The sequence below is a fragment of the Anguilla rostrata genome, chromosome 3 (assembly GCF_018555375.3).
Source record: "Anguilla rostrata isolate EN2019 chromosome 3, ASM1855537v3, whole genome shotgun sequence".
Lineage (NCBI taxonomy): Eukaryota > Metazoa > Chordata > Actinopteri > Anguilliformes > Anguillidae > Anguilla > Anguilla rostrata.
The window spans coordinates 20125121-20139091 of NC_057935.1; the positions used below are offsets into that span (position 1 = coordinate 20125121).

General features: G+C 39.4%; 2 protein-coding genes across 7 annotated transcripts in view; both read right to left on the bottom strand.

Moving 5' to 3' along the window:
* The window catches only part of gtdc1 (glycosyltransferase-like domain containing 1), a 60816-nt gene extending 53685 nt beyond the window's left edge, over nt 1-7131 (bottom strand). Inside the window, exon 1 of the mRNA XM_064326663.1 lies at nt 6527-7131. The gene's annotated coding sequence lies outside the window, so the exon portion shown is untranslated. The remainder of the gene's footprint in view (nt 1-6526) is intronic.
* Nucleotides 7132-10648: 3517 nt separating this feature from the next.
* The window catches only part of LOC135250418 (zinc finger E-box-binding homeobox 2-like), a 75724-nt gene continuing 72401 nt past the window's right edge, over nt 10649-13971 (bottom strand). For 5 of the 6 annotated variants that reach the window (XM_064326666.1, XM_064326668.1, XM_064326667.1 and 2 more), the window contains one exon: nt 10649-12846. In XM_064326666.1, the coding sequence (XP_064182736.1) occupies nt 12269-12846 (578 nt within the window). In that variant the 3' untranslated portion in view covers nt 10649-12268. The remainder of the gene's footprint in view (nt 12847-13971) is intronic. The other variant, XM_064326670.1, reaches the window with a different exon arrangement.

The following is a 13971-nucleotide window of genomic DNA, read 5'->3' on the forward strand; positions in this document are numbered from 1 at the left end:
GCTAATCAGGTCGGAGGAGAGGCTAGCGAAGCGACCTCGGCGTGGTCCTAATCAGCCCCTCGTCCCAGCCCCGCTCATCATTCCATTCTAGCCCGAGTATGACACTCCTATTCATCGCCTCTCGTCTTGAGTCGGTCCATTAAACGGAAAGGGGCACAGGCCCATTTTTCCAAGGTTTTCTCCGACTGTTCCAATAATGCAAAATAAACAACTTGTGCTGAGTTCGGCGTTACAGAACCTAAATGCTGTCACAGCTAAACCAACTTAAGTTACTGGACTCTGGTAGTGACCAGTGAACCCCTTTGAGAGATCAATCATTGCAAAACCGTGATGTCAGGCTCCCTTTTTATTTCACAGAATTTCAGACCACAGCGAATGGTTTAAACAGAAATGATGACTCCATTCTCAAATTATACTCAAATGGAACCGAGTGTAGCCTCATTAACATCTTAAGTGTCTTCAGCAACTACAAAATATGTGATTGTGTCATTTGCACAATTTTCATATTTCACATTAATCCATGTGTGGTCTACAGAGCGTCTGTGAAGATATTTTGAGAAAAAAAAATGTGCCCGAAAATGTAAGACTGAACTTACAATGTATGATTTTTGGCTGATAGAACTATATTTTCCTTGGATTAAATTCTGCATACAATTAAAAATAAACTGTACATTGAGTTATATTGCCTTGAATAATATTTCTCTTGAATTTTGCATCATAGGTGTATCTCGCAAGAACAAAAACCTTCCAAATGCTGTTACAGATTGCCAAGCCAAGAGGACCACTGAATTTATAACTGGAGCAATTTACAAGTGCTGTACAGTGTCTGAATTACAGCGGGTCTGCAACAGGGAAAGACCCACTCCTAGCATATTAATACCACGCAACACAAATCTATGTCAGACTAATGGAAATGTTCACCTCCTACCTGAGCACTCAGTTCAAGGGCAAAGCCTTTCAGTAGCTGGAACAGATTCAACGCACTGCTACATAAAGCCAATCGGATCCTTAGCAGAGGGCAGCTGCTGTACCTCTGAGCAAGGTACTTGACCTTAATTACAATGAACAAGGTACTTAACTTGAATTACATCAGTGAATACCCAGCAGCGCAAACATGACATCTCAATTATGCGCTGCCGTGGGCAACTCCCCTGGAAGAGGGCGTCTCCTAAGTAATTAGAAAGGCGGTGCAATCATTTCCTATATCATGTCCGATCCTTATACTGTTATATACCCTTACTGCTGAAGCTGGAGGATGCAGCATCCGCGGGCTTGCACTCAAGCCATCCACTTCAACCGCCTCATTCAAGTAATCACTGTCTTCACGAAACCCATTCAACCCCGCTCCCCACTTCTGGATGTGTTAGCATTTTAAGGAGAACTTGAAAACCTGCTGGATTTTGACCCTCCGGGTGCCCTGTCCCACCCTGTACTTAAGCCTCATCCTTTTTTGTATTCAGTTAAGGCCAGGTTCTGTTCCTCTGATGGGGAGACCAAGGCAATTCATATCTGTTTCAATTGATTATTCAATCAGTCAGACCCGACATCAACTTTTTTTCTTTTTTTTCGGTAATGGAATCTGCATTTGAGAAGTGTTTGACTACTTTTAAATCAGTGTTTCATGTATACCAAAGTGCTAGGAAGCCTGCCAAATGTGATTGGATCTCTTGAATTGCAACAGCCATTAAGATGGCTGTATGTTCTGCCACACAAGCAGTTTAATTTGTTATATAAAAGTTTTATTTATTTATTTGTTTATTTAATCTACAGCTGTGCTATGAAACTGCTGAAAACAAAGGCTGGCAATGAAAAACATTTCAGAAATTATGTGAAGAATCTTTGGGCTGTTAAGCGTTCTAAAAGCAGAAGCAAAAAATATGTATCAGACCTTGATGGCAAACATTTATCAAAAACACTGCGAACAGATTCACCCAGTGAATGAAGGGGCTTACCTACAGTCTAGGTAGAAAACACACCGACCATGATTGTACATATTTTACCAATTTTACAAGTTTATACGTTTTTTGAATGGAAATTTCAAGACAAGAAACACACTCGATGTTACCTGCTGAAATTAGGTTGCCAATACCGCATACCAATATTACATATGATATTCTGATATTTTCTTAAATGTGTGGGTGCTGATACATGCATCTATAGTTACATGCACAAAAGGGGATTACAGAGCACCACAGGAATATGGATCCTGTGCGTTTCCTGTAAAGACATGTCTCACATTACACAGGACGCAATGGGGAAATTTACAGTGAGACGAGCTATGTTAAATGGCCCATACTCATATCTAGCTTAAATTTACATTACAATTTAAGTGCCATGCTCAAGGGTGCGACAACAGTTCTGTATTAGGAAATCAAACCTGCAACCTCCAGGTTACAACCGTTCCTAAGAATCCCTCTCTCGCTCTACACTCCTTACACAGGGGAATGACAAATGAGCGTGCATTTCAGTGGAGAATGATGTGGAATCAAACCTCAAATGCCAGCGGTCCCATAAATTTCCTGTTATCCAAGCCAATTTTTAATGAACTTGAAAGACCGATGCCCAAATGGAGGCTTGAAGATGCCAGTAAGGTAAACAGGAGTGGGGAGTCATTAAAGGAAAGGCAGAGCTCATTTTCAATCAACAAACATTTATTTTTCTTCTGGTTTCCAGGTTTTAAACTTGCCAGTCTCCCACAAACCTCTCACCATTCATTTCTAGTGTCACTGAGAGTTTGGTATGAATTAAGACAGCAGAATTCATTTCTGTAACGTTTAATTTTTTTTTCTTTTTTTTTTTTTGGCAATATATGTAAAATCTTCCAGATACAGGTTATGATTCCAAATGGAATTAAGTTCTATGAGCAACTAAAACTCAGTGGAAAGGTGCTGGATGTCCACATCCATGCGTATCTTAATCAGTCTGGAATGTTCCACTGGACTCAGACAGTGCCTCCTTCATGCATTCAAATAAACATGGGTTATACTTTCTGTCTCCAAAACAAAAAAAGCAAACGTAAATAGAGGAATAACTTCAAACTGATTTGATGGTACAGTTGTAGAATTAAAATATCCAGAAAGCGAGAGAGAAAACAATTTCAAAGAAGATGCTTAGAGTAGCATAACAGTACACTGGTGGGGTGGAACCGCACATACATTTACATCCTATTAATGGCATAATGCCATGCACTACATATACAAATAAATGGCGCAGAAAACACGGCAGTTACCGATTTTATAAACGTCTTAGCAGGCGGATTACAAAAGACATTCCTCCGCTTCAACACAGTTCTTACCACCTGAAATGACATGCAAATTAGTATGCACATAATATTCTGCCCGTGAATAAGTGGGTAATAAAAGCTCAAAACCGTCTTTTTGTATGAAAGCGCTAACGGTTCAACAATGCCACTTTCAGCGGTTTTACATTAAAAGGGCTGTGGTAGAATAATACTTTCCGCGAGGTCTTTGATCTCCCGTTCAAAAGGGGAGGAAACCGAAATTTCCAGATTACCGTTTCAAAGCAGCAGTGACTGAGAACTGACTTTTTTTAATTGAGCGAGTCAAGTGTCCTCGTTCATCACAAAGTATTGGCTTTGTATTAAGGCTAATCATTTCAGAAGTTCCCTCTGAAAGAAATACAACTAATTATTCGTATCCAAAAGTGTGTGGTAATCTCTCTAGTTTAGGGATTGGAGCACAGTAAATGTCCACATTACTCGTATTAATGAAAAATCGCACAAGCCTACCAGTTTTCTGATCGTGGTACTATGGTTTTTTTTTTTTTTTTTTTGCATTAAATTAGAAACTCATCGAGTGTTATAATGGAGTTTAAAGCTATTTTATTCAAGTATAAATTACCCACTGCTACACAAGTGAGGGCATTGTCTTGTCGATTAGAAAAAAATAAATAACTCATTGCTTTTGGAAGTGTACTTTTAATTCACCCCCACTCCAGTGATCAAAACAGCTCCATTGTGACATAATGCCTGTAATGTAATGTAACATAATGTTGCATTTTAGCAAACACCCTTAGCCAAAGCAATTCACACAGCTTATATATTCTCATATGATCCGTTTATAGACCTGGATATTTACTGAAGTAACACAGGTTAGGTATCTAAGGGGACAACAACAGCTTCTTACCTGAAAATGCAACCTCTAGGTTACATGTCTTGTTCCCCAACCTGCTGCCCCTCGTTTTATGGCTAATATAAATCCATGACCGCAGAGTTACCTGGCTGAATACAGTACCATTACCAAATCTCTCCAGACAGAAAGCAAAACTCTCCAATCTCTAAATATAGATCTCTAAATCTGACCATAGTCACACTTATTGTTGCATACTAAATCAAATATTGAATCACAGCATTTGGTAACACTATGCTTCATGTACACAAAGCTATATTTTAATCCAAAATTAATTTTAGATGCGTGTCTGTGATTCTGGCACCTGGATATAAGGCCTAATTGAGGCCCTGTTATGGTGTTTAGGATCAGCACTCATACAATGTTCTGCTCAAAGCAGCAAGTGCTAAATGTCAGGCAATACAGCCCGAGAATGTCCTTGTGTGACTCAACTTTGTTAGAACCACTCACATAGTGCATGACTGGCAAATGAAATTTAGCACATCCCTATCCGGAGTCATTTTTAAACACCATTTACTCCACCCCCTTCCCCACACCTAAATAAAACTTTAAAAATTGCAAGGAAGGTAAAAGGCTATGTACAGTAGATTGTTTTCCGATGAGCAAGAACTGTAATCAACCCTTTGGCCTAGAGGCAGAGTAAGTTATAAGGAAAATTTAGTAGGGACATTTCATTCCATGACCCCAATTTGCGGCTAATATTTATTTGACTTAAAAGATATCCGTTAATCCAGTGGTAACCAACCCTGTTCCTGGAAATCTTACATCCTGTAGCTTTTCATTTTAACCCTAATTTGGTACACCGGATTCTATTAGTCAGAAGCTCAACAAGATCTGTAGCTGTTGAATAAGGTGTGCTGTTAGGGCTGGAATGAAAACCTACAGGATGGTAGATCTCCAGGAACAGGGTTTGTTACAACTGCTTTAATCCAAAGAAGAAAATGAATGAACCCTTATTCTTTGAAAGCGATACAGTCATCGTTTGGCCAGAGAGTAATGTATCATTTCCAGAATTGCTCTGACCAGAGGCATTTTTAAATGTAACTGCACTGAACCATATCTGAAAACTATTACAAACTGAAAGAGTGGAGGCTGTTTGAGAGTTATCCATTTGTACTGGCTAAGTTAACAGCTTCATGTTTTTAAACGTACGACTGCTTGAAAATTACTTTCTGAAAAATATGAGTCATATGTGAATTCCACACTTCCTTTCAGTCAGCAGATGCAGAAAATGCATGCTCTCTCTAACAAAAGTCTGCCCTGATGTGGCATTTAATAGCACTGGTATACAGCAAACTATTACAAGCGGCCTCTTGAATGGAGTTCAGTGATGACAGGTCTGTGCAGAGCAATGTTCAGAAGAGTCCGCTATGGCAACTCTAGACACCATCTCTACTCAAAAGTCATAGTTTTGGGAATTTGTCATCTTTGAAGATTTTTACAAGTAGGGCAGTCTAAGAAACTAAAGGAAGATGCTTAGCAACAACAGAAGCAAGCAAACAAATAAACAAACAAGCACATGAATAAATAGCCATCTACCCTGTTAAATAGCAATCCTGAAAGGCTTTAGTTTTGGTCAAGTACAAATCAAGGGACTGCCTAACTGCAAGCTTCTTGGTGTTGTCTGCTGCACCAATATTCTTTTAAATAATCTTGGCACACCTCATTCTAATTAGCAACTCGAGGAGATCTCTTGATTTCGAATCACACGTGCCTTAGGGCTGGACTGAAAACCTACGGGACGCTACCTGCCTTGGTACCGCCGGTTGGAAAGCCCTGAACAAAATAGCAACTGCATTCATAAAGTTGTAGTAATAAATGGCGAATATTAGCATGCCACGAACTGAAGCACTGGTTCATTAGGCCAACACACCATGCAATGTGCATTTCCCCTTTGTTTGCTTTGGGTGACATTGTGGACAGAATTCCAGGCTACTTGCCAATATACGAATCATACTGAATTGTCCCGTTAGCTACTGTATCGGACAATATATCGGACAGCTCTGCGATTACTGGCGTATAATTATTGGCTAAATAAACGAACGTGTCCTCCACACAATCCGCGAATAGTTTTCTATTCTATTTTTTTTTCGGTTGATAGTCAGCTAACAGGTGATTAATTAGTCGATTTCGCGTCCAGAAGTAACAAGCTTGTTAACGGTTAGCTAAACTAGCTAGCCAGCTACCAAGTCAATCCACCATGTGCACATCGCGCACGCTTTAAAAACTACTAATTTAAGTATGTTATACTTCCTCCTGTCTAAATGTAATACTGAAAAATAAAACACCAGAATAAATATCGCAAATTCTATCCATCCTTCCCATTCTGATAAGACCACCATCGACTTTCTCACATGGTCAACAATTCAAGAACTCACCTCTTCCGGGAGCTGTGTCGTCACTGTCGCGAGGTGGACAAGACTTCGTACGTGATGACGACATCCTACTCATGCAGCTAGTGTGCTGTCCCGTTTTCCTTACCAGCGGGGAAGAGGGGGCGGCTCGGTATCGGCAAATAAATACCCTAATTTGTTAATACGAGGCGGTTTTGTAATATTTAAATTTACATAATATAAATTGTATCACCTTACTGTACCACTATGCACCAGATATGGCGTATGTTGGATGTAGCCTGGTTACGTTTTTTCCTCACTGTTGGACAGTGGAGCTATGATAGCCTAATTGTTTTATTTGGGGTTCAGAGTTTCTGGTTTTCTTGCATTTTGAACAAAACCATTAAAAGTAACCCAGAAGTTTTTCAACTATATCGCTTTTAAGTCTAGTGTGGTCTGTCATTTTGTCGAGCAAACAGTTAAAGGATAAACACTCGAATCATGTAATAGGCTATTTGTCAACCGCGTGCAACGGTACTGGATCAAATTTAAATGAATAAAAGCATCAGGGTGAAGAAAAAGCTTAGCAGACCCTTCCCACACTACCTCTAACCCGCGTAGATTTTACACAGTATTGTTGTCTTTGTGTCGTTCCGCTGGTGGCCTGTAGTCCCGCCGCGCACCTGCCGCATTCATATGCAGAAGGTCAAGCAAGCCTCCGATTCGGCAGCTGATTATGGGGGTGGTGGCATTCGGCGACTGACTCGTTGCTGTTTGTCATCTCATCTCTGTAGCATATATTTCCCAGTCCATAATCCCTGATAATAGCAATAGCCTACAATCAAATAAAGTTATAAAAGTACAATGTATGTAGTAGACCTGTAGTAGTTAGTAGACCTATTAGCTTTATCTTTGTTTAAGCCACAAGTCTTCAGTAAGGCTGCAGAGTTTGTGAAAATATTGTTTAAACCAGCCTGGCCAAGACAGTATCAGCAGCTGATTGCAATTATTAGTGGTGAGCCAAAAATGCCATCTTCAAAGAGAGGACTGCAGTCTAATTAAAACCTTTATATAAAACAGGCAAGTTCTAACTAATTTGGGCCTGGATATTATCCCTTCAAATGGGCATACCGCAAAACATAAAAAGTGAATATTTATTTAATAAGGAGTGATTATTCTGCGCATCTTATGTTTTTTTTTAAATTTTTTTATGTGAAAGTAAAGGCTGCTGACATGTCCTTGTGGGGGAGGTTTCATGCTAATTTACTTAATAAAATCCTTCTGATCCTCGCTGCTGTTGAAAACTGGGGGAAATGTCTCATTCATTTATACATAAGCATTTCAAGACAATTAAGAAAATAATCAAGGTATATAATTTGTTCTATTTACTGGCATATGTATTTGGGCCTAAAAAGAGATTGCCCTCATTATAAGAAGTGCACACCTCCCCCCATGCTATAGAACAAGTCCCTCACTTGAACAATCAGCACAAATCTGAAAGTCCACCTTTACTTTTAGAGAGAAAAAAAGATGTCTCAGGAACACATAGAGAGAGGCACTTCTGGCGAGGTCAGGCTATCTTTTTTTTCTCTTCTTTTTTTCAGTTTCTCCATTGGCACCCGAGTGAACCACCTGCTCCAGGGATCTTTCTGCTACCGCCAGACGGAACAGCTGGCCACTCTTCTGAGGCTCTGATTGGCTAATCCCTGCTGGTCACTTGTGCTCATTCTCCCTGCCTGTCAATGAACATTCTCTCAATTAGTGCCAGGATTGTGCCTCCAACACAGGGGCCGTCCTTCATGTGCCCGGAGAATAATGTGTGGAGCATATGGGGATATATAAATAATTTAATGGGGTCAAAAGTCTACCCTTTCCCTTGCTCCTCCATCATTCCCCACCAAACCCAACCCTCACTCAGCCTAACCCAGCAGCACTGACACTTTCTGCAGCGCAGACCTGTAACCATTTCAAAGTCTGTTTTAGCTGAATGCAGCCAGTCCTTTTAATTAAATACTTGGCCCAGTTTAGGCTGCAAATATTTCAAGGTTTTGTAAATGAGTGCCGCAGTAGAGACTAACCTCCACAGATTCACATCTGTGCAGCAGGTATTTTTTTCAATCCAAACAGCAACCACTGGGTTATTAAATCCATGCAGTGCGGAGAAGCAATGATTGCGCTGTTTTCGTTTCACAGGAAGACTGAATGAATGTGGCAAAGGCGGAAAGGTTTCCTTAAACTTATCAAAAATGGTATGAGGATGAAAACATTAAGTTATTTGTATGTGCATGGGTTGGGAGGCTAATGTTATTGGAAGTTGAGACAATGGAACAATATGCTGATAAATGCGATCATCAGCCAGAATAGGCTACTATGAGTCTTGAAATCGCAACATTTGGCCGGCAAAGTAGCCAAAAACAATCCGCGGAGCAGTGCGAAAATGAACAGGCCTATCACAATCTTTATAAACGTTTAACGTTTGATTACTTCAAATATTAAGTTTTTCTGAAAATGCAATTGAAAATGACTTCTATGCATTCCCCTTTTGCTTCACATGTCTAGTACCATCAACAAACAAATACATAAATAATGTTAATTTACACTGCCCCATGATTATTATGAACCACAGGCACTGTGTTATTTGTTGACAGCATATCATTAACAGTTTTAATAAACAAAACTGTGTACTACTGTGAGCTTTTTCCCATCTGGAGGACCAAAATAAAACTTCATCCGCTTTTATAAGATATCGATCTTTTTTCATAATTGCTGGTTTTATTTTCTCCACCGGAAGAAGTATGACATTTAAATAATTACCGACAGTAATTAGTTTCATTACCAATGTGTCATTTGCTACTGTCTCTTGTGTGTGTTTCTACCTCTTCTCAGTATTTGTATCTCCACTGCGCTGTTTCCTCAATGTTATGTGTCTGGGTTGTCGTTTACCTGGGAGGCCATTGCCGAATATGGACATCTGTCTGATAATAGAGTAGCATCTTACATGGCGCGGATTGCATTCAATCTTACACCGTTTACGCAAGGGAACGAACACGTGACAACTTCACCACTTGTCCCGCTAATGACTTCGTGGGTTTATCCAGACTACTCCAATGATCTTGAGAGAAATCCCAGAAAACCTTAATCGCAATACAACACCCACGTGTACGCACAACGGATTGTGGCTTGCACCAATTGCACCAAAATTATATTATTGTTGGCATAGTTCTTCTGTGTCCGCCCACCTTTGCTATTGTTTTTTTTTTTTTTAAATTAAAAATTAGATAACATATTAATTTTACTGCAGAACACCATGTCTGTATGTAAATGTATTTTTAGAATAACAGACTTTTACATCGTTTAAAGTTTGGTTGTGAAAACGTGTTATTTCTATTTTTTTTTCTCAGCGTTTACCTTAAATACTTTAATGTCTGCATATCCTTCTATCAGCTAAAATTATCAGCGATAAGGTTAAGACTTCAAATGGCTTTAGGATGTAAAATAGAAACGTGCAAAGCTCGTGTTGCTTGGAATCTCGCAAGCCTTTTATCTCTGCCTTTTGATGGTGTTTAATCTGCACCTTCAGTATAACCATTTAATAGTTAATTATAAACCTCCAATAAACGCGCTTTTCTGTCTTAATTATGCAGTTTAATGAAAGTTTCTTTGCAACTAATACATTTCTTTATATGCTCCAATTTTATTCCTGTTTTTATACGAAATTTTATATCAAAATACTTGATTTTCTTAATTCAAACGTCTAGCAAATTCGGTACACGTGTACTGGACGCCTTTTTAATGTTCAAGTACGAGTTTATCCATAATGTTGTGTTGGATTTATGTTATTTGATAACATTTTAATAAATATTTCTTATCTGAAATGTGAAAATGAAAATACTTGTTGATTGTAGATGTTCAATAGCATGAGCAGCCAGAGAGATGTAATCCAAATAGAAAACAAGGCATGTTTCAATCATTAATCTGAAACAGGTTTGATGTAATGATTTATTTTGAATAAATTCCTTTTTACAATCAGTGTGTTTCTAATCAAGGTGTGCATTCTTATGTTGAAACTGCTAATAACAGTTATAGAATAAACTTTGAATTTCTATTTATGTATCCACTCAGATTCAAGTAATTTATATTTTTAAATAAATCACCAAAAACACAATGTTAAATTTGGCTAATTTTATTCGAGCATGGTCATTTCCAAGAAAGAATTACAAATTAAAAATTCAATAATACTTTTACAAAGACATATCAGGAAACATTTTTTTTTTCTTTCATGGCAACATACATTGTATTTTAACAGTCCCTCTTCATTTTTAGCTAAAAAATGAAGAAAGTGGAATTTTTTTCATTTTTTTTTCAGTTGAAAATACAGTGTTTTCACAATATTGTATCAAAAGATCCCAAATTTGGAATTTCCAGTAACTGGAAAATAAAAGAAACAGAACAATTAATATAACAAAATTGAAAATTTGCATTTCACAATTAATGTTTCAAAACACAATAAATGTTCTCTTTACGTAAAATCTGCTCCAATCGTCAACGCCATGTTCCTTTTTACTAAAATATATCTATATATTGAAGAACTATTATACTGTACACTACAGTATGAAATAAATAAAATTAGGAAATACAAAATGAGCCACATAAATAAAATGTTATTTAACCTACAAATAAAATGAATGCAATTTTTGCTGTTCCAAAATAAAATTTAAAAAAAAGAAAAAAAAGTTTGGTGTAATACTGACAAAAGTTAAAGAAAAAAATACAGAAAATTGCACAAACATGTAAACTAAGAAACTGCTGCCTATTTGTCTAATACTGACAAGGGTGCATCAAAGAACAAGGTGAACTATTTCGTAATACTGGAGCTGGTGTTCAGGTAACACACGTCACCTTCCATTACACTGTACAGGGATGGCACTTGCAGAAACACACAGATTAAAAGGTTTGCATATAAGGCTTTTTCTTATTGAAAAACCACCTTACAAAGGCTTTCTCCTTCATTGTACACACTGCTCTCCCCTCTGAGTCTTCATGCCATTTCACTCCTTCATTTCACAGCCATTTTAAGACTTCAATATCTTAAAATCACACTGGTATTATATAAGTTTAACTTCATTTATACAAATTCTGAGGCCTAGAACAGTGTGGTTAGTTGGCCTGAAAAAAGGGCAAACTAGACAACACATTAAGTTGTAGATAAGTAATAATACTGACAAACTGTAGTGCAAACACTACTGCATTTTTAAAAAAAGCTGTATAAATATACATAAGCAATACTTTTTTTTAAACTTTTGTAGTGATAATAGAAGCAGAGTGCAATTTGTACAAGTGGCTAGTTTGTGCTATAGATACGATGAAACACATGGTTTTAGAATGTTAGCACCACACATATTTTAGGCCTTAATACTGTACAATTTTTAAAATTAATTTCTTTCTTTTTTCCTTTTTTTTTTTCCTTCTGTTGCATATCGCAGCTTCTTAAAACACTCCCCGCCACTTCCACCCCTTCCCAAAACAACCCAAACTTCAATCAATATCTCTCTTGGCAGAATCTCCACCCCCCAAAACCCGGTCCGTCAATACAAGCTTCTCAGAAGCTTCAGGCACGTGCACGTACAGCTTAAACACAGCAGCGTGTTTTTGAAACCAAGCAGGTAACAAATACTACTGGAAAAAACTGAAATAACAACAACAGTAAGAAACAAAAACAAACAAACAAATAAACCAACAAACGAAAAGGAAAAGAAAGGTGGGAAGCTTTCGAACGCAGTAGTTAAATCACACGCCGTCCTCCACATTGTCCTCGTGGTCTGATTTGGTTTCCGTTTTCCCGTCCACCGAGCTATCGTCCATGGAGTGCTCGGCGTTGTCTTCCTCGTCCCTCAGCGTGTCCGGGTCCGTGTCCATGCTTTTGATTTCGCTCTCTTCTTCCTCAAACTCAAACTCCTCGTCCCGCCCGCCGCCCATCTTGGCGTACGTTCCGTCCACTTCCGTCTGACGCTCTCTGGCCCCGCCCTCGGTCCCGCCCCTCATAATGTCGCTCCGGTCCTCCAGGTCGGAGAAGCCCTGAGGATTGATGCCCTGTAAGAAGGCCCTGTTAATCAGTAGCTCCGTGGGCTCCAGATGGCCCTTCTCTCGCGCCTCCCTCTCCGCCGCCTCCCTCTCCTCCGCCTCCCTCTTGCAGTAGGAGTAGCGGTGGTTCATGTGCTGGGAGTAGGAGCCGGAGTGGGAGAAGCGTTTCCCGCACTTATCGCACTGATACGGCTTCTCCCCAGAGTGCAGTCTCGAATGCTCTATAAGGTGGTGCTTGTGTTTGAACGCCTTCTTGCATATCTGACACTGATGTGGCCGTTTACCTGGCGGGGGGGAAAGAAAAAGGGAAACAAACAGGAAAAAAGACATTAGAACTATCCGCTCCTTTATAATTCAATTGTAAAATTAAAATGAAAATGTCAGGAGGAAGAAAGAAGAAAACAAAGGACAAACACAATAGGGAAACGATAAAAATAAAACAAAATAAAAATAAGCAGCATGCGACATCTCAAGTTACATTTTGTTTCCATTTGCATCGAGAAACAAAATTCAGATTTTTGCTTCTTCAACAGACTACACACAAAACCAAAGTGCACAGCTGGTATACTGTGTCCATACTTTCAACTTCCCTCTAGTCTTTATGTAAGGATGTATCAAGTCACCGACAAGTATTTTAAGCACAGGTGTGACACTGTAAGAATGTAACCCAAAAAAAGGTATTAAACGAAATAAAAACTAACAGAAAAGCTATGAGAGGAAAATAAAAATATACAATAAATGGAATCTGATAACTACTACAGCAACTTCAAAAGCTACTCGCTGATAGAAAAGCTCATTTTCATTCTGGGCTGTCTGAGCACCGTTCACAGCGGCTGAGATGCTTTGGATGCCGTGACATGCGAGGTGAAACCAGGGATGGGCCTCGTCGTTGGAGCATGAGCTCATTACATCATGCCTCTGAATTAACTTACTGAGTAAAAGTCCCCCCCTACGAGGGTGTTGGCCGTGGCTGCAAAGCATGCCCAAGCAGGAGCTACCCCTCACCACGCCCCCCCTCCCCCCACACACACCCCCCCGCCCCCCTTCAGATTTACTACAGCTCAGCACATCCGGAAATACAGCAACCAGCCTGACACACATAACAGGCCAGTGTGTCTCTGCTGGCATTTCAAACAGCTTGTGATAGAACTCCCCCTGACACACACACACACACACACTCACACTCAATCGCGCGCACATACACACACATCTGGCCAATCCCCGTCTGCAAATAGCCCTGGAATGCCCTCCACACCTTCTGTAGCTGCCATCCTCAAATGCTCAACCCCTCACCCCCCCTAAAAAAAAAAAAAAAGTAAAAATACAGGAGACAGCAGATTCTTCCCTGGCCATCAGTCGGGCGCATAGTGAAGATGCAACTGAGAGATGATGCAACCCTATGAAACACA